The sequence below is a fragment of the Quercus robur genome, chromosome 11 (assembly GCF_932294415.1).
Source record: "Quercus robur chromosome 11, dhQueRobu3.1, whole genome shotgun sequence".
NCBI classification, from domain to species: Eukaryota; Viridiplantae; Streptophyta; class Magnoliopsida; order Fagales; family Fagaceae; genus Quercus; species Quercus robur.
The window spans coordinates 30,872,653-30,897,249 of NC_065544.1; the positions used below are offsets into that span (position 1 = coordinate 30,872,653).

The 24,597-nt window shown below is 36.1% G+C and overlaps 1 protein-coding gene, 1 long non-coding RNA gene and 1 other non-coding gene across 4 annotated transcripts in view; 2 read left to right on the plus strand and 1 right to left on the minus strand.

Moving 5' to 3' along the window:
* Positions 1-24,597, plus strand: part of LOC126706703 (serine carboxypeptidase-like 13) — a 78,710-nt gene that overhangs the window by 42,031 nt on the left and 12,082 nt on the right. The window contains exons 1-2 of one of the 2 annotated variants that reach the window (XM_050406240.1): positions 23,402-23,704; positions 23,820-23,965. In XM_050406240.1, coding sequence (XP_050262197.1) covers positions 23,583-23,704; positions 23,820-23,965 — 268 coding nt within the window. In that variant the 5' untranslated portion in view covers positions 23,402-23,582. Of the gene's footprint in view, positions 1-23,401; positions 23,705-23,819; positions 23,966-24,597 lie in introns of those variants that run through there. The other variant, XM_050406239.1, reaches the window with a different exon arrangement.
* On the plus strand, positions 12,528-12,634 carry LOC126707757 (small nucleolar RNA R71). Its single transcript, XR_007649064.1, has one exon. It is a non-coding gene; the product is annotated as a small nucleolar RNA R71 (small nucleolar RNA).
* LOC126706705 (uncharacterized) lies at positions 15,417-17,898 on the minus strand. The gene is made up of 7 exons (XR_007648690.1): positions 17,708-17,898; positions 17,575-17,601; positions 17,381-17,443; positions 17,187-17,217; positions 16,679-16,728; positions 16,454-16,521; positions 15,417-15,728 (listed from the first exon to the last, which is right to left on the minus strand). It is a non-coding gene; the product is annotated as an uncharacterized LOC126706705 (long non-coding RNA).

Genomic DNA, 24,597 nt, shown 5'->3' on the forward strand with positions numbered 1-24,597 from the left:
AGTGATAAATGAGGTTTTTTCTTGGTCTTCGGGAGCTAGGGCTATCTGATGGTAACCCTAAAAGGCATCAAGGAAACTCATTCTCGGATGTTCGAAGGTGGCATCCACAAGTTGGTCAATTTTCAGCACTGGGAAGAGGTCTTTTGGACAAGCTTTGTTTAGATCCATGAAGTCCACACACATATGCCATTTTCCAATTTTCTTTTTCACTACCACCATATTGGCTAACCATTTGGGGTAGAAAATTTCCTTGATAGCCCCAACCTCTTTAAGCTTGTCCACTTCTTCTTTTATTGCTTTGGCATGGATAGTCGAGGATCGGTGCAGCTTTTGTTTCTTTAGTAGGTGGTTGGAATTTACATTAAGCCAATGACATATAAACTCTGGATCTATCCCTAGGACTTTATACGGGCTCCAAGCAAACACGTCCACATTGTTTATCAAGAAAAGTATAAGTTCCACTTTCTCCACGATCGGGAGGCTTTTTCCCACTTGAAAATATCTATCTCTGAGATCTATGGACATCTTCTCTAACTGCTCTCACAAATCCTTTGAGGGAGACTGTAGATGCTATAATGACTTGGCCAGTTCGATCTCTTTCATTTGTTTACACCTAATGGTAGCTATTTGGCATTGTTGAGTAACATTTTGATCTCCTCGAAGTTGAAAGATCCCCTAATTAGTTGGAAATTTCACCTTCTGATGTAGGGAGGAAGGCATAGCACCCACTGAATGAATCCACAGGCGACTAAGAATGGCAGTGTAAGGGGAGTAATAATGAACAAATATAAAGTCCACTTGGCCAGTTTGACCTCTTTCATTTGTTTACACCTAATGGTAGCTATTTGGCATTGTTGAGTAACATTTTGATCTCCTCGAAGTTGAAAGATCCCCTAATTAGTTGGAAATTTCACCTTCTGATGTAGGGAGGAAGGCATAGCACCCACTGAATGAATCCACAGGCGACTAAGAATGGCAGTGTAAGGGGAGTAATAATGAACAAATATAAAGTCCACAAATATAAAGTCCACTTGGCCAGTTTGACCTCTTTCATTTGTTTACACCTAATGGTAGCTATTTGGCATTGTTGAGTAACATTTTGATCTCCTCGAAGTTGAAAGATCCCCTAATTAGTTGGAAATTTCACCTTCTGATGTAGGGAGGAAGGCATAGCACCCACTGAATGAATCCACAGGCGACTAAGAATGGCAGTGTAAGGGGAGTAATAATGAACAAATATAAAGTCCACTAACTCCTTTCTTCCTCCTACCTCTACGGCTATCCTTATTTGTTCAGTTGATGTGACTACGGTGTCGTCAAAGGCTACTAGGGGAATGTCATATCGAGTTAGGTCTTCATGAGTCAGGCCCAATCCTTTATACAAATATGGATACACCACTTTAACCCCATTTCCTTGGTCTATCATTACCCTCCTTATGTTGGAACTTGTGATCCGTAACGTTACTACTAGTGCATCATTGTAGGGTTGAATAATGCCTTGTCCTTTCCTGTAAACCCTAAACATTCCTCCTCCCATTGCCACTTTTTAGGAGGGGATGCTTCCAACTCTAGGTCCAAAACTGGGGCCACAGTCAAGACCCGAGAAGCCACTTGCCCTAGTTTGGCTAAGTGCTTAACAACATGAATCACCTATATGAGCCCCCGAGAAGGAGCCAAGGCTCGTGAGGTGCTTGGCCCCTTGGTGTCTTGTATAGTACACCGACCAAGGCATGGGAGAATGTTGACATGGATGGATTTGGACCCTACACATGGAATGGTTGTGACAAGGAAAATGAATGTTGGCTGGGATAAGGGATCTTTGGTCCATGCCAATGGTGTGATCATCTTGGAGAGAGTGAGATTTGCACCTGACATGGACACCCAACATTCACAAAAGAGGATAGTGACTCTCTTTGGTTAGAGGTTGTGAAATCCTTCCCTCCAATTAGCTATGCTTGTGCTGGACCACTATTGGGGACACATGCATTGCTCCCAAGATCCCTAATGTGCTTTTCCTTGTCTAAGGATTGCTCCCCAAGTAGTGGCAGGATTACTTTTCATGCTGCTATACTGACCTCGGCATGCTCTTTCTCTCTCCTCCAGCCACTACATAGTACAGCAGCTGTATTAGGGTTCAAATAGGGGAATCATAATGTGACATTTGTCTTGTACCTAGCAACATTCCTTGGACTATAAGAGGAACAAGTTACTAGACTATTAGGGTAAGAACTAGGATAGTATAATAGAAAAAAGGGTAGAGAGTTTGTAAGGAGGTGAGGTAGAGAAAAGGTCCCTCCTTTAGTGAGAATATCACCACTGTACAAGGGAAACCTCCATTTTTATGAAATACAAAGCTTGACAGATCAAGGGATATTCATCCTTGGTCACCCATGGTTTTTCCACATTTCAAAGGGTTTTTCACATACATCCTATTGTCATCTTTACTTTCCTTGCATTACTTTCTTTTTCTCTCAACATTATGGTGTTAAAGCTTCCATTTTTATTGTTTTAAGCTTTTTCATCAAAATGTACTGTTAGATATCTCACATGCTTTCCACACAAGTCTTACAAATCTAACTTGCACGTACATTTTTGGCGACTCCACTAGGGATAATCTCTAGTTATCCTTCCTTTTTGTTGTATTCCATCTGTTCTCCTACATTCTTGTTTTCAGTCATCTTCTCTCTGAGCTATCTGATGCCTCCTACACACCTCTCCTTTTCCCCAAGTATGATGGTGTGGTGGGGAATGCCAAAGAGCATATCAGGAGGCACGTGGATGCCTTGACAGCTCATTCCCATAACCATGAGCTGAGGCTCAAGGGGTTTTCTAAATCTCTAGAAGGTCGTGCTTTCACTTGGTACACTAGCCTTTCACCAAGGTTAGTTATGAGTTGGAATGACATGACCACCTAGTTCATGAAGAAGTTCTTCACCTTAGATGAGAAGCTTATCTTATCAGATCTACAGTACGAAAGGCAGAGGATATCTAAAGGGCTACTAGACTATATCCGTAGGTTCAAAGACCTCTCCTTGATGTGCTACGATCTTGTGGAGGAAGAAATATTGGTGGACATTTGCATTGCTAGTATGTTGTATGAATATCATTACTACTTGGAGAACCTACAGATCACAAGCTTTATGCGGCTGGTAGAGGCATCCAGGAGAACCAACATTTCAGTTAAGAAACCATCCAAAGACTCGACTTCACAAACCACAAGTGTCCTTAGACAACCTTGGAAGTGGGAGAGAAAAAATGTCGAGGTGGCTATGATGGATGAGCCAAAAAAGACCACAAAAGACCATTAAAGGCAGAAAGAAAGAGAGAGAAATGGTATTCCTCCTCCCTTTTCTGTCTTAGCAGAGGAGTTATACAGTATCCTTGAAGCCTGGGTAAAGGATGGCATGATGGTCTTGCTTGAGTGAAAGCGTGAACCAACAGAAGAGGAAAAGCGAGGAGCGCTTTACTGTCGGTATCACAAGAGTGACCACCACACCATAGACTATTATGCTCTGAGAAACATATTCCATGAGAATATGGCCAAGGGTGACTTGGTCATCAAGAATGGAAAGTGCACAGATCAAAGAATGCGTAGGCTGAAGTGGCAATGACTTCCTTCATAGGATGTGATAACCCCTTAGAGGAAGAAGCTGAGAATATGGCCAGTAGTAGTGTTGCACCTGTGCCATTGTAGGATGAAGAAATGACATTGTGAATTCAAAAGGATGAAAAAGTGTATGCCTTCTTGAAGGGATGGGTCTTAGGCCATTAGTCAGAAGAGAGGCAACTTAGGCCCTGACTTAAGTAATGGAGAAGAGCCAAGGAATAGTTGCCTCCTAAGGAAGTGAGTTGTAGGTGGCATACCAAGAAACCAGGAACTCAATGACCTTCTCTCCCAAAGATTTAGCCAACAGGGTCGTGGATAGCAAAAGGCCCTTCTATGTTACTGCTTTCTTGGGAGCTTCTCGGATTAAGAGGGTCTTAGTAGACACTGGTGCTTCCAACAACATTCTGCCCCTCCCAACATTGGATGCATTAGGTATTCCATGAGAAAGGATTATTCGAGAGCCACTCCAGGTAACATACCCTGGGACATGTGTCTTTGGACTTGAGGGTAGGACTTATTAGTGCTTGCACTCTCATGCATGTGATGGATGGTGATACCTCATATCATGTTATTTTGGGTCACCCTTGGCTCAATGCACATAAAGCAGTAGCTTTCATGTATCACCAATATGTAAAGGCCCTTTGGAGAGGAAGGCCAATGACTATTGAAGCCACTAGAATGCCTTTTGATAGGGAAGAGCTCCACTATGTTGAGGCAGCCTTATATCAGGAATTTGAACTTGAAGGAGAAAACAAGGTTTTTCCTTTCAATGCTACTGTTTTGGAGTAGAAGGAAGACAGCGTTGGAGAAGTCACAGAATCTGAGAGACCCCCTAAGATTAAGAGGATCACTAAGCCTGATGGCAAGGTGATTTATGAATTCTGTAGGTTAAAGGAAGGGGGTTGGGAGAATGGCAGGCCTAACGCCTTTTGCCTTGCTCAACAGCTAGCAAGGAAGTGCATGGTCGAAGAACCTATCAAGGAAGCCCCTGACTTTATGAATGATGTCGTAAAGAATGTTCAGGAGGATCTCGTTGAAGTCAATCTCAATGAGGGAGGAAAGGAGAGGATGGTCAAGATAAGCAAAGGTTTACCAGAAAAGGAGAAGAGAAGATTGATAACTTTGTTGAAAGAGTACAAAGATGTTTTTGCTTGGGACTATGAAGAAATGCCTGGATTGGATCCAAAGGTGGTTACACATAAGCTAAATGTTGACGCCAAGGCTAGGCCTATAAAGCAACCACCTAGAAAGTATCATTTAGATGTTGTAGAGAAGATCAAAGATGAAGTGAACAAGCTTTTGAAAGCAAGGTTCATAGAAGAGATCAAATGCCCAAAATGGCTGGCTAACACAGTTCCTGTGAAGAAGAAAGGTGGGCAGATAAGGATTTGCGTGGATTTTAGGGATCTCAATAAGGCACACCCTAAAGATGAATCCCCACTAACCAATGTTAATATTCTGGTAGATGAAGCTGCTAGACACAAGTGTTTTTCTTTTCTGGATGGCTACAGTGGTTATAACCAAATTTTCATGGTGCTATAAGATACTTATAAAATTGCTTTTAGAACACTTTTTGGGAATTTCTACTATAAGATGATGCCTTTTGAATTGAAGAATGCTAGTGCAACATATCAGAGGACCATGACTCTGACCTTTGGTGACATGTTGCACAAGCAAGTGAAGGATTATGTTGATGATCTGGTGGTAAGGCAAAGAGCCTAGTTGAGCATCTATTACACCTAAGGCAGGTTTTTGAAAGGTGTAGAGAGTACAATTTAAGAATGAATCCTTCCTAGTGTGCCTTTGGGGTATCCTCAAGGAAGTTCCTAGGATTCCTTGTCCATCAAATGGGGGGATTGATTTTGTAAGGGACATATTTTTATGTAATTGGCATATCCTTTGACAAAACGCACTTTACTTGTATTTGGGTAAATCTAAGTAGGTTCAAGATGATCATTACAAGTGGTTACATTGAAGACATGAAGATTACTCAAGAACTGCTCAAGAAAAGTGCAATCTCCAGGTCTCGATACCTCCTCGACAAAAGCTCAATCTGCCGAGATTCATTAAAGCTCAACACATGTCTTTATCTATCGAGCTTACGAGATTCAGACTATAGCCAGCAACGTGTTTATTCTAAAAGGCTGTTTGTTTATAGGTTTGTATAATCTTTATTGGACTAAGAAAGCCTAAAGTTTGTGTATACCTATTTGGAATAGGAGAGCCTATTGAGAATAGGAGAGCCTATTGAGCTCTTATTTAAACAAGGAGGTGGAAAAAGAAAAACCTAACCCTAGAGAGCTTCATAAGGTTTTCTTTTTGAAACCCTAGCCATCTCCTACATAAGAAAGAGTTCTTGCTACGTTTCTTGTACACCTTTGGGCTCTGTAACCAAGCAAAGTCTCTCACATCATCATTGAAGATCTTATTGGTGTTTCTATGTGAAGCTGTTGCAAATCAACTACATCAATCAAAGGGTTGTTGTGGAGTTAGTCATATACTGGGATTTGTGCAGAGGAGTTAGTCACGCACTAAGATCCGTGCATCATTTGGTGATTTATTTGTGCTGCCATGCTATTGCAAGAAATTTGATCTAATTAATTAACTTACGTAATTAATTAATCAATTGCAAGGGGTCAATTCATTTTTGCCCTATCAGATTTGGATCCCACAAAAGCTAAGGCAATAGCTGCTCTTACTTTACTAGCAATTTGAAAGAGCTGAGAAGCATTGTGAGAAATTTATCTTATTTGAGAAGATTTATCCTCGACTTAGCTGAGATCTTGAAGCCTTTGGTTGAACAAACCAAAAAGGGAGTGGCCTTTGTGTGGTGTGACCAATGTGAGAGGCATTTAAGAAAATACAAGCAATTTTGGCAAATCCTTATACCATGGTGGCTTCATTGCCTGGGAAGCCTCTTTTATTGTTTATAGCAAACACAGAGCAATTAGTGGGAGCTATATTGGCTCAGGATTAAGAAGGCGTGGAAAAGCTAGTATACTACATTAGCAGGCTCATGAAGGGGCCAGAGCTGAGGTATTCCATAGCTGAAACGGTATACCTTTCCTTAGCTTTTGTAGTTTCAAAGTTTAATCACTACTTTCTGGGGCATTGTGTACAGTTCGTAGTCAAGAGCAATGCTGTGAAGTATCTCTTGACCCACCCTTAGTTATTTAGGAGAATGTCTTAGTTGGCCATCCTGACAACGTAACATGATATCAAATGCATAAGGCCATCCACCATTAAGGGGCAAGCAGTTGTTGACTTGTTAGCCAACTTCCCAAGGACCAGTGATTTCTCAGTTCCCCAACAGGAATTTTTGGTAACAGAGGAAAAAGAATGGTCTATGCACTTCGATGGCTCATCTACATCTCAGGGAGGTGGGATAGGAGTAGTGTTGTAGTCACTATGGGAGGAACACGTTTGCCTACAAAATAAGTTTCCCCTATTCAAAAAATGAAGCAGAATATGAAGCCCAAGTGGTGGGATTAAAGGCTGCTAAGAGACTTGGCATCAAACGATTAAAGGTATTTGGGGATTTTAAGTTAGTCATTAAGTAGGTAGAGGGAACCTATGGAGTGAAGAGTCCTACCTTGGTTGCTTACACGGCCATAGTTCAGGATCTTATGAAGTACTTCACATCCATAAAATGCAAGGTGGTTAACTAGAATGAAAACAACTTGGTAGATTCACTAGCCACCCTAGCCACCAAGTTTGTATTAAAGAAAGAGAAAATGACCCTCAAGGTGGAGAAATAACTTGGCCTAATTATAGGCAGATTGTGTCCTCTAGAAGATTGGCGAGAACCCTTGTTGAAAGTAATTGTCTGGGAAAGTGATACTGGATCAAATCTACCATCAAACATGAAGGACTTCCTCAAGATTAATGGGAGTTTATTTTTCAGAGGAGGAAAAGGGTTGCTAATGAGGTGTGTCTCAAGGCAGTAAGGTTGACACGATTACACAAGTTACACCATGAGATGTGTGGAGTGAACCTTGATGTCGACTTATATAGAAGATTACAAAGGCTAGGGGTCTTTTAGCTAGAAATGGCCAGTAATGCAAAGGAAGAGCAAAGAGATTGCAAGACTTGTTCCATCGTTCCTCCAAACCAGGCAGAAGTACTGAACATTAAGGTACAAGAAGAAGATTGGAAGGATCCGTACATAAAATACATGTCACAAGGTGTACAACCTGCTAATCGTTTGAAAAGAGAAAAGTTGACGAGATATGCAATAGGGTTCAAGATGGTGGATGGGAAGCTATTAAAAAGAAGTTTCCAAGGGAAGTGGTTAATGTGTATTCCTAGCAAAGAAGTGAAGGGTATTCTATCTAATTTGCATGAGGGAGAGCCAATAGGACACCCTGGTGGCAGAAAGCTATGTCAAATGTCTTTGGACTAGGGATACTACTGGCCCACCATGCAAAGAGATGCCCAAGATTTCACCAAGAAGTGCCAAGAACGTCAAAGGCAAGGGGATGAAATACACACCAGCCATCAAAGCTTACACCTAACTATGGCACTATATCCATTCCACAGTTAGGGGCTGGACTTCATAGGTCCTATAAATCTCCCTTTTGAAGAATGTGAATGGATACTGGTAGCCACTGAGCTATTTACAAAACAGATAGAAACTGTGGTCATGAAGAAAGCAACAGGCAGCGCAGTGGCTAATTTGTTAAGAGAAAATATAATATGTCATTCTGGGTACCAAGTAGATTCATTTCTGATAATGGCACACCATTCTTGAATAAGGATGTGCACTGTTTAACAGAATGGTACTCCATAATTCACACGACATCAACACCTTATTATCCCAAAGGAAATGGTTAAGCTGAGGCTTCCAACAAGAGATTGCTGAAGATATTGGGGAAAATGAACAAGGAGAACGGAAAAGGATGAAGAAAGGAACTTCCTACAGCTCACTAGGCTCATAAAACAACCAAATCACAAGCTATAGGAGCCTTACCATTTCCCTAGTCTGTGACATAGAGACCATTATCCCAAAAATTTAGTGAGGCTAGTGGTGAAGCTATTGAAAATAGCAAGGATACCCAAGGAAGACATCTTAGAGATCATTGAAGAAAAACAAGACAATGCTACCTCTCACAACCACCTTTACCAGGCTAGTATGAAGGCAAGGCATGGAGGTCAAGTCAAAGAAAGGAAGTTTCAAGTGGGAGAACTTGTTTTGAAGATAGCCCTTCATGTACGAGGTGTGGCTGGAGCAGTTAAACACAATTTTTCGCCAAAATGGGAAGGACCTTATATTGTGGAAGAAGCACACCACATAGGACACTATTGGCTGAAAGATCAGAAAGGTACGAAGGCATAGAGCCCTATTAGTGGAGCTCATCTTAAGAAGTATTATGCTTAGCTTTGTAATCTAATACTTGCCATTCCACAATTTTAACTCTATTAAAAAAAACCCTTTCCATTCAATTATATATTACATTTTACTATTCATGAGATGCATGCAAAGTTCAATATCCTAATTGAATAGTAAACATAATAGAGTTTACAAATAAACAGGTCTTCCATGACCATAAAATATTACAAATTGAAAACTAAATAATGTTTGTTAGAGAATTAATTTTTTCAAAAGAGAAGTCTAGATGGCTCAGAGTTCCCAACTTACTTTCCAACTTTTCAATTTCTTTATCAAAAGAACCTTGTTCTGCTTTGACACCTTCTGTGTGAGTCAGAAGGGCAAAATAATTTTCTTGTGCGGATGACAAATGCCCCTGAAATTTGGTTATGGACTCCTAGAGCTTAGCAATCGAAGTAATGCGTGCCTCCATGGCCGACTTTGTCTCATCTGCTTTGTTGATTGAAGAGTCTCTTTTAGCTCTCAACTATTGAAGCGAGGACAGAGAAGCATGAATAGTAGGCCCTGCCTTCTGGAGGTCTCTCAATGTTGTGACACGGCTCACCAGCCACCCGACATGGAAACCCATGCCATTAGCTTCGGCCAATGCAGAAAGGATGTCCTTAAAGGGAAGAATGTGATGGTTTTCTTTACCTTTAGACTGCAATTGAGACACAACAAGCCCAATGTGTTCTAACATGAAATCCAAGTCTTTTATGAACCTCCTATAAATTCCAGCATGTCGTACGAATGATCTCACCTCTTTTACAGTCTTAGGTTTAGGCAAATTAGCAATTAGCTCATTTTTTGCTTTATCCACCTCTATGCCTTTTGAAGAAACAATGTGGCCTAATACAATCCTTTTTGTAACCATGAAATGACACTTCTCCCAATTTAATAGTAAATTCTTTTCTTCACACCTAATTAAGACTTTTTACAAATTAGAAAGGCATTCATGAAAAGAGTTACCAAACACAAAAAAATCATCCATGAAAACCTCTAAACAATGCACTGCCATGTCACTAAAAATACTTAGCATGCATCTTTGAAAAGTGGCAAGTAACCAAATGGCATCCTCCTAAATGCAAAAGTACCAAAAGGTCAAGTAAATGTGGTTTTCTCTTGATCTTCAAGTGCAATTTCAATTTGATAGTATCCAGAATACCCATCTAAAAAGCAATAGTACTTATGACCCGCTACTCTCTCTAAAACTTGATCCAAGAAAGGTAAAGGGAAGTGATCTTTCCTAGTGACGGCATTCAATTTTTTATAATCAATACACATGCGCCAACTTGTGGTGACATGAGCTGGAATTAACTCATTATTCTCATTTTTTACCATAGTTATTCCAGATTTCTTAGGCACCACTTGAGTAGGACTTACCCATTTACTATCTACGATGGGGTATATGATACCCACATCTAACAATTTAAGAACTTCAATCCTAACTACCTCTTTCATTGTAGGGTTCAACCTACGTGGCATCTCCCTAGATGGTTTAGCATTGTCCTCTAAATATATTCTATGAGTACAAATCAATGGGTTAATTCCTTTAATGTCGGCTATGTTCCATCCTATGGCACCCTTATGTTTTCTCAAAACATTTAATAACTTAAAATCTTGCAAAGAGTCAAGTTTAGAAGATATTACCACAGGAAAAGTCTCATCGGTTCCTAGAAAAGCATACTTGAGCTCAACGTGCAAGGGTTTCAACTTCAATTTTTGGTACTTGCTCACTAGATGGCAACAACTTTATTTCACGAGGTGGCAACTCCTCATATTTCACTTTCCAATTGCTCGCTTCCAATTCTTGTGCAGATTCCAAAAGACTATGAATGTATGCAATTTTGAAATTCTCAACAAAATTAAAATCACATGAGTTGACTAGTCAAGCTTCTAATGGATTTGAAAAACATATTTTGTTGAATTGTTCTTGAACAAGTGTTTCAATTAAGTTAACTTCATGCACATCCTCTTCATCCCTAGGTTGCTTACAAGTATTAAAAATATTAAGCCACATTCCCAAAAGATAATTTTAAGACTCCACTTCTACAATTTACCAATGCATTAAAAGTTGCAAGAAATGGGTGTCCTAAAATCACAGATATTTGAGAATTAGCATCAGAAACAGGATGCATGTCCAAAATAATAAAGCCAATAGGAAAATAAAATTTGTCCACTTGAACCAAAACATCCTCAACAACACCCTTAGGAACAATCACAGATTGATCGGCAAGTTGTAAAATTATGGAAGTGGGTTTTAACTCACCTAAACCTAATTGCTCATACAATGAATATGGAAAAAGATTCACACTTGCCTCAAGATCAAGCAAAACTTTCTCTATTTTTGAATTACCAATCACACATGAAATAATGGGACAACCTGGATCTTTGACCTTAGGAGGTTTATTGTTTTGAATGATTGCACTAACTTGTTCAGTAAAAAATGCCTTCTTATGTACATTAAGCTTATGCTTAACAGTACACAAATCTTTCAAAATTTAGCATATGATGGAATTTGCTGTATGGCATCCAAAAGAGGAATGTTCACTTTAACTTATCTAAGCACTTCAAGGATTTCGAAATTTTGATTCACTTTTTGAGGGGAAATCAACCTTTGGGGAAAAGGAGCAGGTATAGGACACCTTTCAATTTCATTAGATTTAGGCCCAAGGACTTCATCACTACTCTTTATTTTGGAAGATTCATCATGTGTACTGCTTTTAGGATATCTTTTTCAATGATTTTTCCACTACGAAGAGTAGTTACAGATTTAACTTGACTCATTTTATTTTTAGAGGAACTACAATCATCAACACAAAATTGACCTTGAGGGTTTGACTGTGGTTGAGATGGAAACTTACCCTTTTCTATTGTGCTTATGGATGTGATTAATTTAGTGAGAGTGCTCCTAATGTCATTTATGGCTTTTGAGTTCTGATTATTAATGGTGGATTGAATTTTCATGAATGGCAAAGTGTCCTTAAGACTCTTCTTTGGAGGGGGATTGTAAGGAAAAAAATTTAAAGAACCATGTGTAGGAGGTGCAACCACATTATCATTCCTCCAACTAAAATTTGGGTGATTCCTCCACCCTGAATTGTATGTCTTTGAATAGGTGGAAGGGTATGATTTTTTCACCATGTTCATAGCATTTGCTCGATCATGCAACACCTCTTTAAATGCTGGATTTGTAGGAAATTCATTGGTAGGGTGTTCCATGGTCTCACAAATTCTACAAACCTCATCAATTTTGACTTTCCTTAATTCCATGGCTTCAAGCTTCCTAGTTAGACTAGCCACCCTAGCACTAAGGTCATCATCTTCCCTAAGTTGGTATTTACCACACTTAGTGGGGTTGGTGGATGCTCTAGACCTATCTAAGGTATTAGTGGTATCCTAAGATTGGGCATTCTCAGCTAAGAGATCAAAATAATCAAAATCCTCATTAGGAAATTATTCAAAAACTCTCTATTGCACATCATCTCTACAAATTAGCACATCTTTGGAGTTAAACTTTCATAGAAAAAACTAATTATAGTCCAAGTTTCATAGCGATGATGTGGACAAGCATCAAGAAAATCTTTAAATCTTCCCCAACATTCATAAAATGTCTCATTATCTATTTGTGAAAAATTCATTATTTGTCTTTTAAGTGCATTAGTCCTATGAATTAGAAAAAATTTCTTTAAAAACTCAGTTTGCATCTCTTGCCAAGTACCAATTGACCTAGGTCTCAAAGAATTAAGGCAAGTTTTTGCCTTGTCTTTAAGAGAAAAAGGAAACAACTTCAACCTAATGGTCTCTTCATTACATGATTGGTCATGGAAGGTAGCACATACCTCAAATTCCTTAAAGGGTAGGTAAAGATTTTCAAAATCAAAGCCATGAAATTTAGGAAGTAATGAAATCATACCGGGCTTAAAATTAAAATTATTTGCATTAGTTGGAAAAATGATGCATGATGGTGCACTACTCCTAGCAAGTTGCAAATAATCCCTGAGAATTCTAATGGGTTGGTGATTACGAAAGTCTTCATTATTTTGATTATTCTTATTACCATGATTACTCACTAAGTCTACCATGATATCAAGTGTGTGAGAATGTGTGAAAGAATCAGATAAATTGCCAAACAAATTATTAGACTCAATTCTAACTAAGCGATTATCACTATCATGACACCAAACACACATGCAATAGTACAACAAGAAAGAAAGAAAGAAAAATAAAATAAAATAAAATAAAACAAATACCTTTAACAATAAAAAGAAGTAAAAAAGAAAAAGAAAAGAAAAACTCTAAAAGAAAACTAAACTACTTAAAAAGAAAAGAGTTGGAGAGATATTACCAAATATGTGAAGATATTTAATGCCAAAAACCTCTTCAAACAAAGTGGAACACTTCTTTAATCGCCTCATCCCTAGCAACGGTGCCAAAAACTTATTGCGACTTAAATAATACTCCAAAGTGTAGGATTATCGCGAAGTAATAACTCGGTAAGTCCGAGGTCGAATCCACAAGGAAAAGGGAATTGATTAGCAAACTGCAAGAGAATAAAACTAAAATAATAAATTTTAATTGAAGAGATTTTGATGGTTTAGTAAAGGTAATTTTGAATGAGAAGAAATAACAATATATTAATGCGCTAAGGTTTAGGGATCCACACACAACACATCTATTGGTAATCTTATCAATATTTATTTTATAACTCAACTAAAATTCATATGAATGATGATCTTAGTCAGATGATTTAACAATAAAAACTCAAGAATTAATTGTCTAAGGTAGTTTCATGAAATTAATTGATTTTAGGCAAAACAAAACTAGTGAATTTAATGTGCCTGAAGTCTACAATAAATCAAAGAATTATACACAACTAAACACTTTTCTAGATGAGTAAATCAATCAAAAACATAAAAACATAAGCATTAAAACCAATAAATAATTGTTAAGAACATACCAATAAATTGTTGGGTTTCACCCCTTGCCTTAGCAAGGCTTCTAGCAAGCCATAATACAAATAAAACTCAAAAAATTGTAAAAAAAAAAAAAAAAAAAAACCTAAATTATGTTCCAAAGCAGCTCTCCTCTGAATTTTGCCCAAAAGAGGCTTTAAATAGATCAAGGAATCCAATTACAAGTTGAATTCCCGTTTGGAGAAAATTCTAGGTTTTTAGGCTTCCATTAACCGACATTTTAAGCCCATCTAACTTTAGAATTAGGACCTTTGGTAAACTACAAAGTTGTAGCCCTTTAAGTTAAATTGTTTATCCGCTCACATTTACTCTATTCCGCACTTAGTTTAAGTTAGAGTAAAATCAACCGAGCCATAATTTTAATTTGGGGGTCTAAACAGCTCTTGTGTTTTCACACATTTTTGAGCTTTTAATTTTATTAATTCATTATAGGTTTTTTTTTTAAAAACTTAGAAAAGAGATTTAAATCAAGCAATGAAGAATTGCTATTTCTTTTAGAGATCTATTAACTAATATTTGATAAATATCCAAATTTAAAAAAATTGAGTCCTTATAATTTTTCAAAGATTCTCATCATAATATTTTATAAATGAATTGTCCGTTTTTGTTCTTCTATTACTGTGGAGATCAACATTGACTTGCTTACTAAATCTTCAGGGAATCAAAGGGATATAGCAATGTAGGATGAATCTTAGCATTTGGTGTTGCGTAGTTCAATTTGAAAGCAAACCAGCTTTGTTCGTACCTCTGCAAATGGCCACCGATTTTTTAGTTCTCACTACAAGAAATTTGGGTTTAGGCGACGTTTTTAAAACGTCGCTAAAAACCCAAAAAACGTCGCTACAAACTACAGCGACGTTTTTTTTGTGACGTTCAAAAATGTCGCAATAGGCTGGTCGCTATAGGTCTATTGCGACGTTTCCAAAAACGTCGCCATATGTGAATCTTTAATGGCGTTCAAAAACTTTTGGTGACGTTTTCTAAAACGTCACTATATAATATAACATTTGTATATAATTTAGGAAAATACACTTAGTGACGCTTTGAAAACGCCGCAAATAAGTAGTCCTATAGCGACGTTTTTAGAAAACGTCACTAAAAAGAATTTTCTCCCAGCTTTAGCGACGTTTTACAAACGTCGCTAAAACTTGCTCATTATTTTTTTACATTAAAAATGCTACTATATAAACTTGCTCAAACTAACAAATGTCCAAACTGATGATTTGCCTAATACACAATATTCCACAATAACAACCTGATCATCAATATTGCACAATATGTACAAACTATTGTTTTGCTCAAACTAACCTAATCATCAATATTCCACAATAAATGTCCAAAAATAAGAAATGTCCAAACTAACACAGTAACGCATTAACCATAGATTCAAATAGATATATAACACTATATATATATATATATATATAATTCCAATACACTTGTCTACCTACACACACACACACACACACACACACACACACAAAACCACCACCTAAACTATGACAATATTATAAACAAAGTACAATACTTCTAAAATAAATGTGGTTGTAACAAGACACTTGTCTACCTACACAAAAAGAACCACCACCCAAACTATGACAATATTATAAACAAAGTAGAATACTTCCAAAATAAATGTGGTTATTCAAAACAACTAGAGATGGAGTCCTTATAAAACACTACAACATTGCGTTTACCGCTATGTGCTAGTTTCTTGATTAGATGAAGCTTGCGATCTATGAGGAGTTGGAGATTGATGATCTAAATTGAAACCACCCTGAATACAAATTAAAAGTATCTAATAAATTCATAAAGAAATCATTTTGAGTAACAAAATAATAGTTGCCATACTTAAAAAATTTAAACACCCAATACATTCTTAAAACATTAAAATCTAACACTCGTCTAGCTTCTGAAGAATGATTTAGCCTATTTTGCATTAGCTGCATCATTTGGGTTACTTGCTCCTCCAAGTTATCATAACGATTCACTTTCTACAAACTTAAGCAAAAACCATGAAAGTAGAATTACACATATACTTAAATATTGTACACAATATATTCGAAACCACTTAGTTTCATAAACATGCAAATAGGATTACATATGATTTTAAATATAATAAACAAACCATATCAAGTCTATCAATATCCTCATTCACACAAACGGATTAAGCATTTAACCTCTTAAGAAATAAGCAAAAACCATCTATAGAGGATTACACATAAACTTGTCCTATAGTATACAACAACTTCATAACCACTTATTTTCATAAACATGCAAATAGGATTACACAAGACAACTTTAAAACTCTTCACAAACAAAGCAAATAGGAATACACATGAAAATTTCCATCCAGATTTTCAAAAAATAATAAACACTTCCAATATGAATGTAAACAGCCTTATAGCACCATGCAAGCCATCCGCTTGCTCCAACTCAATAATCCACCCCAAGACAATTATCAATATCTCAAGTACAAAGTTTTAAGCAAAAATTACTTACTATGCTCAGGCCAAGCAAACACCTTTCCCAAAAAAATCCAAACTTATCACAATAAATGAGTGCTTAACCTGCAAGATAAAAGAGGACATTTAAATGATGTTTAAGGCAAATAAGGGTGCCATTGCAGAAAATTTTAATGAGTCGTGGTGCATGAAAATTTAGTAACAATATATATATATATATATATATATAAAGAAAAAAGAGCATTTAGTTGAGATTATATACTCATGACAAAAGTGAAACCCCAACACCTAGGCCAATAACACCAAATGAACCTGCAAAAAAAAAAAAAAAAAAAGCCACAACCTTTTTAATTTTCTAAGATTATAAAGAAATTACTATAATTTCATATAAAGTAATAATTGCAATTTCTAATATAATAACAAACACACACAAACATAGCTCAATACCACTGATTAAGTAATAATTGTAATCCCATAACATAATTGTTAAAGAAAAAAAAAAGCTTAGTTTTAGAACTTTTAAATGAAATCATGAATGCAGGGAGCTCATTATCAAAATTTTATTCCAATGGCTGCCATTGTGAATGTCATGGATAATACCTAGGTAGATAAGTCCAATTTTGAACATCCTAAGCAAATTAATTGTATAGGACTATATTAATTTCATAAACCATTCTATAGACATTAAAAAAAAAAAAAAAAAAAAAAAAAAAGACGGCAAAGTTAATACTAAAATTTTAAGGTGCAAATAGAACACAATCCTTACATACCTCCAATGGATTGTTAGGTTGTAAATAATGCCTGAAGAAATGGTATTGAAAATTAAGTCTCAGATCCTTTTGCTAAACCACAAAACCAATAACCAATAACCAAAAAAAAAAAAAAAAAATTCGAAATCTACAATCTATAGAAAAATTAAGTAGAAAAAAAAATACAAGATGTACAAACTTGTAGATAAACTTACAATCATTCAGCCCTTGATTCTCAGGTCCTTTTGCTCAAATAGCCAAATCTGAATAAGAGCTTCCTGTACCAATTTCCAACAAAAAAAAAAAAAAAAAAAAAAAAAAAAGAGCAAAAATTAGCACTAAAACTCTATGACCCATTAAAGAAAAACCAAATCAAAAGCAAACTCATAAGCCAAAAACAAAAACTTACACTTTAAAGAAACTTGAACAACAAAAACTTTCCAACCAAAACAGAAAAAGAGCAAAAATTAGTACAAAAGCTCCATACCCATTAAAGAAAAACCAAATCAAAGTAAACCCATAAGTCAAAAACAAAGACTTACACTTTGAAGAAATGGTGGGTCAGCAGTGGCTTGGGGTGGCAAGGGAGGAGAGAAAATGTGTGGAGGCTTGAGGGAGAAGAAGTGTGGCTACTTTGGAGATTAGAGACGTGGGAGAAGAGAGACAGAAGAACCAAGAGAACTGAGAGTGTGGGACACGAAGTGAGCAAAAGAAAAATAAAGTGGAGGAAAAAAAAAAAAACAAGAAGAAGTGAACTGGGAGTGTGGGACACGGTGAACAAAAGAAAAGAAAGAAAAACAAAGTGAAAAAAAAAAAAAAAAAAAGAAGAGGGAAAAAAGTGTGGGAAATGAAATTTTTCCAAAAGTTTGTGGAAAAGTCAAAAATGGGGGGCAAGATTTTTTCTTTTGCACTTTGTTGGCAATAGTTTATGCGGAAAAGTCAAAAATGTGGGGCAAGAGTTTTTTTCTTTTGCACTTTGCTGGCAGTGTTCTTTAAAACCTACAGCGACGTTTTCTTAAAACGTCGCTATAAACCAGAAAAACGCTACTAAAACTATACTTATTGAGGCGTTTTCAAAAACGTCACTATTGTTTGAGTTATAATGACGTTTTTTAGAAAACGTCACTAAACACTTACTCTTTAGCGGCGTTTTTCAGAAACGTCACAGTATATCACTTATAGCGACGAATTAAAAAACGTCACTAAAAAAAACGCCGCCTAAACCCAGATTTCTTGTAGTGTCTGAAACCTAAAAAACCATAATTTACAAAACTTGACTGTCTTCTCCTCTATTCTCATTGCCATGACATCACCAACCAACCTCTGCATATGTTTACACATCAACCCTTGCTCTCCTCCTTTGTTCTCACTGCTGGCGAAAATCTCTAGAAACCTTCTCATAGAAAGTGGAACTCCACATTTAGCAATTTTTTTTCCCAATGATAGTTTTTGTTTTAATATATACTTCTTATGTGAAACAGTGAGTAAATATTGAAGCTTAATGGGAAAAAATGAAAAGACACAATTATTTGGTGTTTTTAAATGTATATGTGGCATAAATTTATGTAACCACGTGACGTAAGAAGGAGCGATTAACAAAAAGTCAAAAAAAGGTACCTATTGACCGAAAATGTGCCTATTGGTCGAAAAAGTGTCCATTGGATGAAAATGTGCGTATTAACTGAAAGGGTGCTTATTGAAAAATGAAAAGTCACATCGGTTTGTGTTTTTAAATGTATACTTGGCATTAATTTATGTAACCATGTGGTGCAATGAGAAGTGGTCAATAAAAAGTCAAACATTTCGGCTATTAGTTATTACTAGTCGCAAACCCACGCGGTGCATGGAAATATATGATTAATTTTAATATAATATAATCCATAATTTATTCTCTCTAAAATTTATTGAAGATAATTTGTTCTCCTAAAAAATTGAACTATTTTTAAATGATTTTTTTTTTCTACAAATATATCATTTTATTATTTTTTTTTTGTTTTTTTTTAGATTTGATATTTATAACCCAATAATAATGGAGGGACATGCCAATACAATGCATGTTAGATTTCCGCTTTTTCTTCATGTGATGAGATTGTATCATATTTTAATTCTTTTGAATTTTTAGGTGCACCCTTTGTACCAGCTACATGCATCCTTAATTCCTAAAAGTGATGTCTAGTTAGTTGCCAACAGAAAAGGATAAAACCAAAAAATAAAAATAACAATAAAGTAAGGTTTAATAGGTTAGTGATAGGCCAAGAATGTATTGGCTCCTTTGTGATGGATTAACCAATTAATTAGCAAAGTTAATTAATTAATTCAATTAGCATGCAATACGTGTGGTAGCACAAACAAATCAACAACTAAGTTAATATGCTGCAGAAAATAAAGTTGACACAGTGATTTGTTTACGAATGGGGAAAACCTCTAAGGCTAAAACTCCACCGGGTGATTTTAAAGTTAGTACTCCCGAGAATCCACTATTATCACAACAAGCGGTTACAGGTAAAGGAATCCCAGTACCTTATACCAACCTACAGTTGAACCTGTACCCCAATATCCAATTGGACTTGTTTTGTAGTGACAATCTCTCCTTTTAATGCACGGCTCCCAGTACGTGACTAACTAATTAATGCATGAATCCGAGTATGTGACTAACTACTAACTTGAGAAGGATTTTGGCTGCAAAGTTCTTCAGTTCATCAACACGATGAAGATCACAAAACTCCTTAGTTACAAAACCCTACGACATACAAACACAGTAGCTTCTTGAAGAGAAAGATGAACTAAGGCAAATTGTCTCCGGTCACAATATGCCTTTGAAAGACCTTTGCATCAAATTGCACTCACTTGCATCAGCCGTGACGGCCCTTAAAATAATCCTTATATATGTGTTAGGGTTGTGAGAAAAGAAAGTCTAAACATGTATACACGGATTGGAGTGAAATCAAAACTGAAAATCTGATTTTCTTAAATCTTGATAGATAGGGTATCTATCGAGTAGCTGTTAAGTATTGGGTAAAAGCTGCCTTTTAAACCTCGACAGATGCTATCTGTCGAGCTAGTTGTCAAGCTTTAAAATCTAGCACTTCTTCACTTGATTCTTGGATAGATTTGCATGGCTTTAACACTTGGACTTAAACTCTTGTTCCTTGAAGTATTAAACACATCCTAGATCTATCCAATTACAAGTAAAGTGCGTTTTGTCAAAGGATTAGCCAATTCTACATTGACATATGTTCCTTACATGATTCACATATGTCCTAACAGTTAAAATCATTATTTAGAAAATAAATATAATATGTTTTAAACAAACCTTACTTCAGCAAAATGATCAAATTTAGTAGACCCTCACTTATACCAATTTCCATCAAAAACCAAATTTTCAAACAGTAATGTGCCATTGATTCCACCCATGTCCATGACACACATTCATCAATGTGTCCATATACAAATCACCCACTTGTCATTACATTCATTTTATCAATGTTCTGATTTTCCATAGAAAATCAAAATAGTGAGTATACAAATTATAACTAAGTGAGTCACTTGTATTGCCATGACATTGTGGTCAAAGTTGGTGGCAAACTTGTTGAACTCAACCAATTGTTTTTGCCTCGAAGAAGATGGCTATTAGCATTATGGGTCATGAACTTTAAAGGGCTATGGGAAATTATCAGATTGTATTAGCTGCTATGCCCTATCAACACTTAGATGGTAGAAAATGCCACATCAACTTTTAAAAATATTTTTTTTTATGTACCAATTTTTTTTTCCTTTCTATTTTCTTACATTTTCTTTAATCAAACATAATTTCATTTTTCTTTCTCCCAGTGTTCTTCCCAAACCCAGAATATGTAGTTACTTGAGGAGCTTTAGGAAGATACATATAAACTTAACAATTAAGACATATGTAGAATGAGATCACCAACACTCATTATTTTATCTCTAAAAGCATCCTTCAGCTCATTAGCAAGTAAATATCTAAGTACAAGCACAATATGTGCACAAAATTGAATCATTTGAGAATCTCCATGAGGCCTTGACAGAAACCACAATACCAATCGAACAACTAAATTATTCTAAACAGGCAAATTGCTCTACTAATATTTCCAAGCACAATACCCATAACAAAATAGGACCCATATTTAAACACCAAAATCACTACACCTACAAAGAAATATACAACAAGAGAACCCCAAAAATTGAAACCCATTTCTAGTCCATGTACCCATTTTGCAAATATTTGCCCAAAACAAAATCCATTTCGCAAATTGGTGGAGGTAGTAGATAGTCATTTATTTACCATAGTCCCAACAAAGTTCATTCGAATCAAACTTGAGATCCTCGAATCATTGATAAAAAGATTTTTTTTACTTGTTTCTCTAACTCAATTCTTAGAGAAAAACATAAACCGAAATGAAAACATCACATTGAAGTTAATTATCAATTAGAAAAACATAATAGCAAACATATTGAGAGTAACATTCATGCAGTCTTGAGAAGGGCAACTACAAAGCAATTTATAACAAATATGATCAAATACCCAATTGAAATCAATTTTGAAAAAGCTAAAAATAAATTTGAATATTTTTGAGACCATGAAAACTCAAACTCGTTCATCATAAAATCCCAAAACTGAATTACATTTTTTTTTCTAGTTATGAGATGGAAATAAAAAAAATAAAAAAAAGAATAATAAAAATAACAAAACTCAGTTTGAGTTCATACCCTTTGGTCATGAGCTACTAATGTTTGCCTCTCATGTGCTTCAGCTTTGTTCACAAGCTCTAGAGTCACTCTCTTCTCTTGCACTCATTTGATTGGGTTTTGGCAATGGACTTGGGCCATAACCAAAAGAATGGGAAAAACACTCAAGAAACTATCCCATTGTAGGCCATACCAATCAATTTTTGGAGAGAAAACAATTGAAAATTTATAAAGAAAAAAAAAAAGGAGGTAAGGAGTTGAGGAGGATGTAATCTACCAATGACTATCAGAATTTCATATAATAATAGAAAACAATTGAAAATTTGTAAAGAAAAAGAAAAAAAAAAGTGAGGAGGTGAGAAGGTTGCAATCTACTAGTGACTATTAGAATTCCATATAATAATGGCATTTGAAGAATCTGTGCTAATAGAGAGACACATAGTAAAGTTGGAAATAAAGTAAAACCTAAATTTAAAGAGATGCTCAATAAATGTCAATTGGTAAATTAAAAAAAGAAAATAAATGATGATGTAGTGCTGATGTGGCTTAACTGGAGCGTAGCAACAATAAATGCTACGCTTTAGCTTTTAGATATATATAGATATAGATATAGATATAGACTACTTGCAGCTGCTTAGTGTAGGGAATTTCACCAAAATTCCCAATCTATGAGAATAAAAAAAAAAAAAAAAAAAAACACACGTCAAAGAAAAACAATTACACGCACAAGACAGTATTTATGTGGTTCAGCAATTTGCCTACGTCCACAGAGTTGCAGGGATATCACTATTATCAGGGAAGAATACAGAGTACAACTTGTGGCAACAATATTTTCTCTCTCTATAAAACACGGTAACAGAAAATTTATAGACTAAGCCTCAGAAAATTTCCCATTAAAAACCATGCAACATTATTCGGGTTGGGTCAGGTCGTCAAACCAGATCAATCAAAACTAGGCTCCACAAAGCCCAACACTTAGCATATCTACTCAAGACTCATCTACTCAGTTACAAGATCAGCAACCACATCGTCATCTTGATTTGCAATGGCAAACCAGCACAGCAATGTAGACAGTCAACAATAGCATGATGGTAGCACTTTAGTAGGATTTCACCCTAACTGCGGACATCAAAGTCAAGACTCCAGAATGCAGATAAAACCGGACCCAGATCATAGCCTTTTCGATGTGGAATTTGGGATGTTTAGTTTCGCTTTAATCTTTGTTCTGGACTCTGTTATTTTATTTCTGGCACTCTTCACACCTGCCACCAAGTTCAAACAACAAAAGAAATTAAAGAACGGATTGTTAGGTAGAGAAAGTATCGTTAATATTTGATCTTTTCTATCACTTTTCAAGGTCCACTTAAACGTTGATACCTACCAAACTAAAATAATTAGAAATGAGAGTTGAAAGACTGTTGTTCTACTAAGGATAACAGCAAAGTATGAATCCTCAATTTTTAGGATTTTATGAAATATCAATAAACTAATAGAGGGTATTCATATGTGATCCATTTATAAAAAATTATTAAATTTTAAGCAGAAGTTGAGGCCTTGAGGGTCTGTGAGTGTATGTTTCTCAAATTAATTAATTAAGCACAAGTTGAATAGAGGCTGCAGGACCTTTGACCCATTGGTAACTTCTGCTATGTTATCATAAAACACCGCTAATCACAAACGATTAAGAAATCCAACCATTCCAGTAGCAGCATGAGCCCAATGTGGTTGTACATAGTTTCTTTCTTGGCTGTTGCCAACTTGGTTGCATCACAATCGATCATCAAAAACCTCCCGGGCTTTTCAGGAGATCTTCCTTTCAAACTTGAAACTGGGTGAGCATATTCTTGGTTCTGTGATCATATATATATAGTTTTATTTAATCGATCTTATTATTATGAAATACGGCCGCATTTAGTTTTTTTTTTTTTTTTTTTTTTTTGGTTTAAGGTATGTGGGTGTAGGTGACTTGGATGAGGTGCAGCTATTCTACTACTTCATTGAGTCTGAAAGGAGCCCAGAAGACGACCCTCTTGTGCTTTGGCTCAATGGTGGCCCTGGTTGTTCTGCTTTGTCTGGCCTCATGTATGAAATAGGTACGTAACGCTGACCATTATTATGCAGAAGAAATCATTACCTATGATACCATACTGTATTGATAAAAAACGAGAAAAACATACATTTTAGAATTTCCTTTGCGTTAGAAATTGGACTTGAAAAAGTAGTCTTTGAAGGGGACTCAGAAACAATTACAATAGCCATCAATGTGGACTCACACGGCCTAGCATCGTTTGGCCATATTGTTGTTGATGTAAAAGATCTTGCAATGAATCTTGTAGCATCATCTTTCTCCCATGTAAAACGAAAAGGTAATGCAGTAGCTGATAGATTGGCTAAGCTTGCAAGGCATTTCTTGAGCTCACATTTTTTGCCAGGTGACATCCGTAGTGATGTTCTCCATCTTGTAATCGCTGACAGACTTTCTGTTATTTAATAATACTCATTGTCTGGATTCTCCCAAAAAAAAAATTAAAAAATTAAAATGTTCTTATACACACTCTCTTATACGCTCAAAACCTACAAAAATTGTGACTTGATTTTCAGTTGAGGGATTATTTTTGTGCATTTTGAGAGTAAGTGTAAGGGGTTATTATTGGGTAGTCTAGGTGTATATTTTTTCTCTCTCACATAGGAGTGGGTCCCACCCATCATGGGGCCCACCCTCATG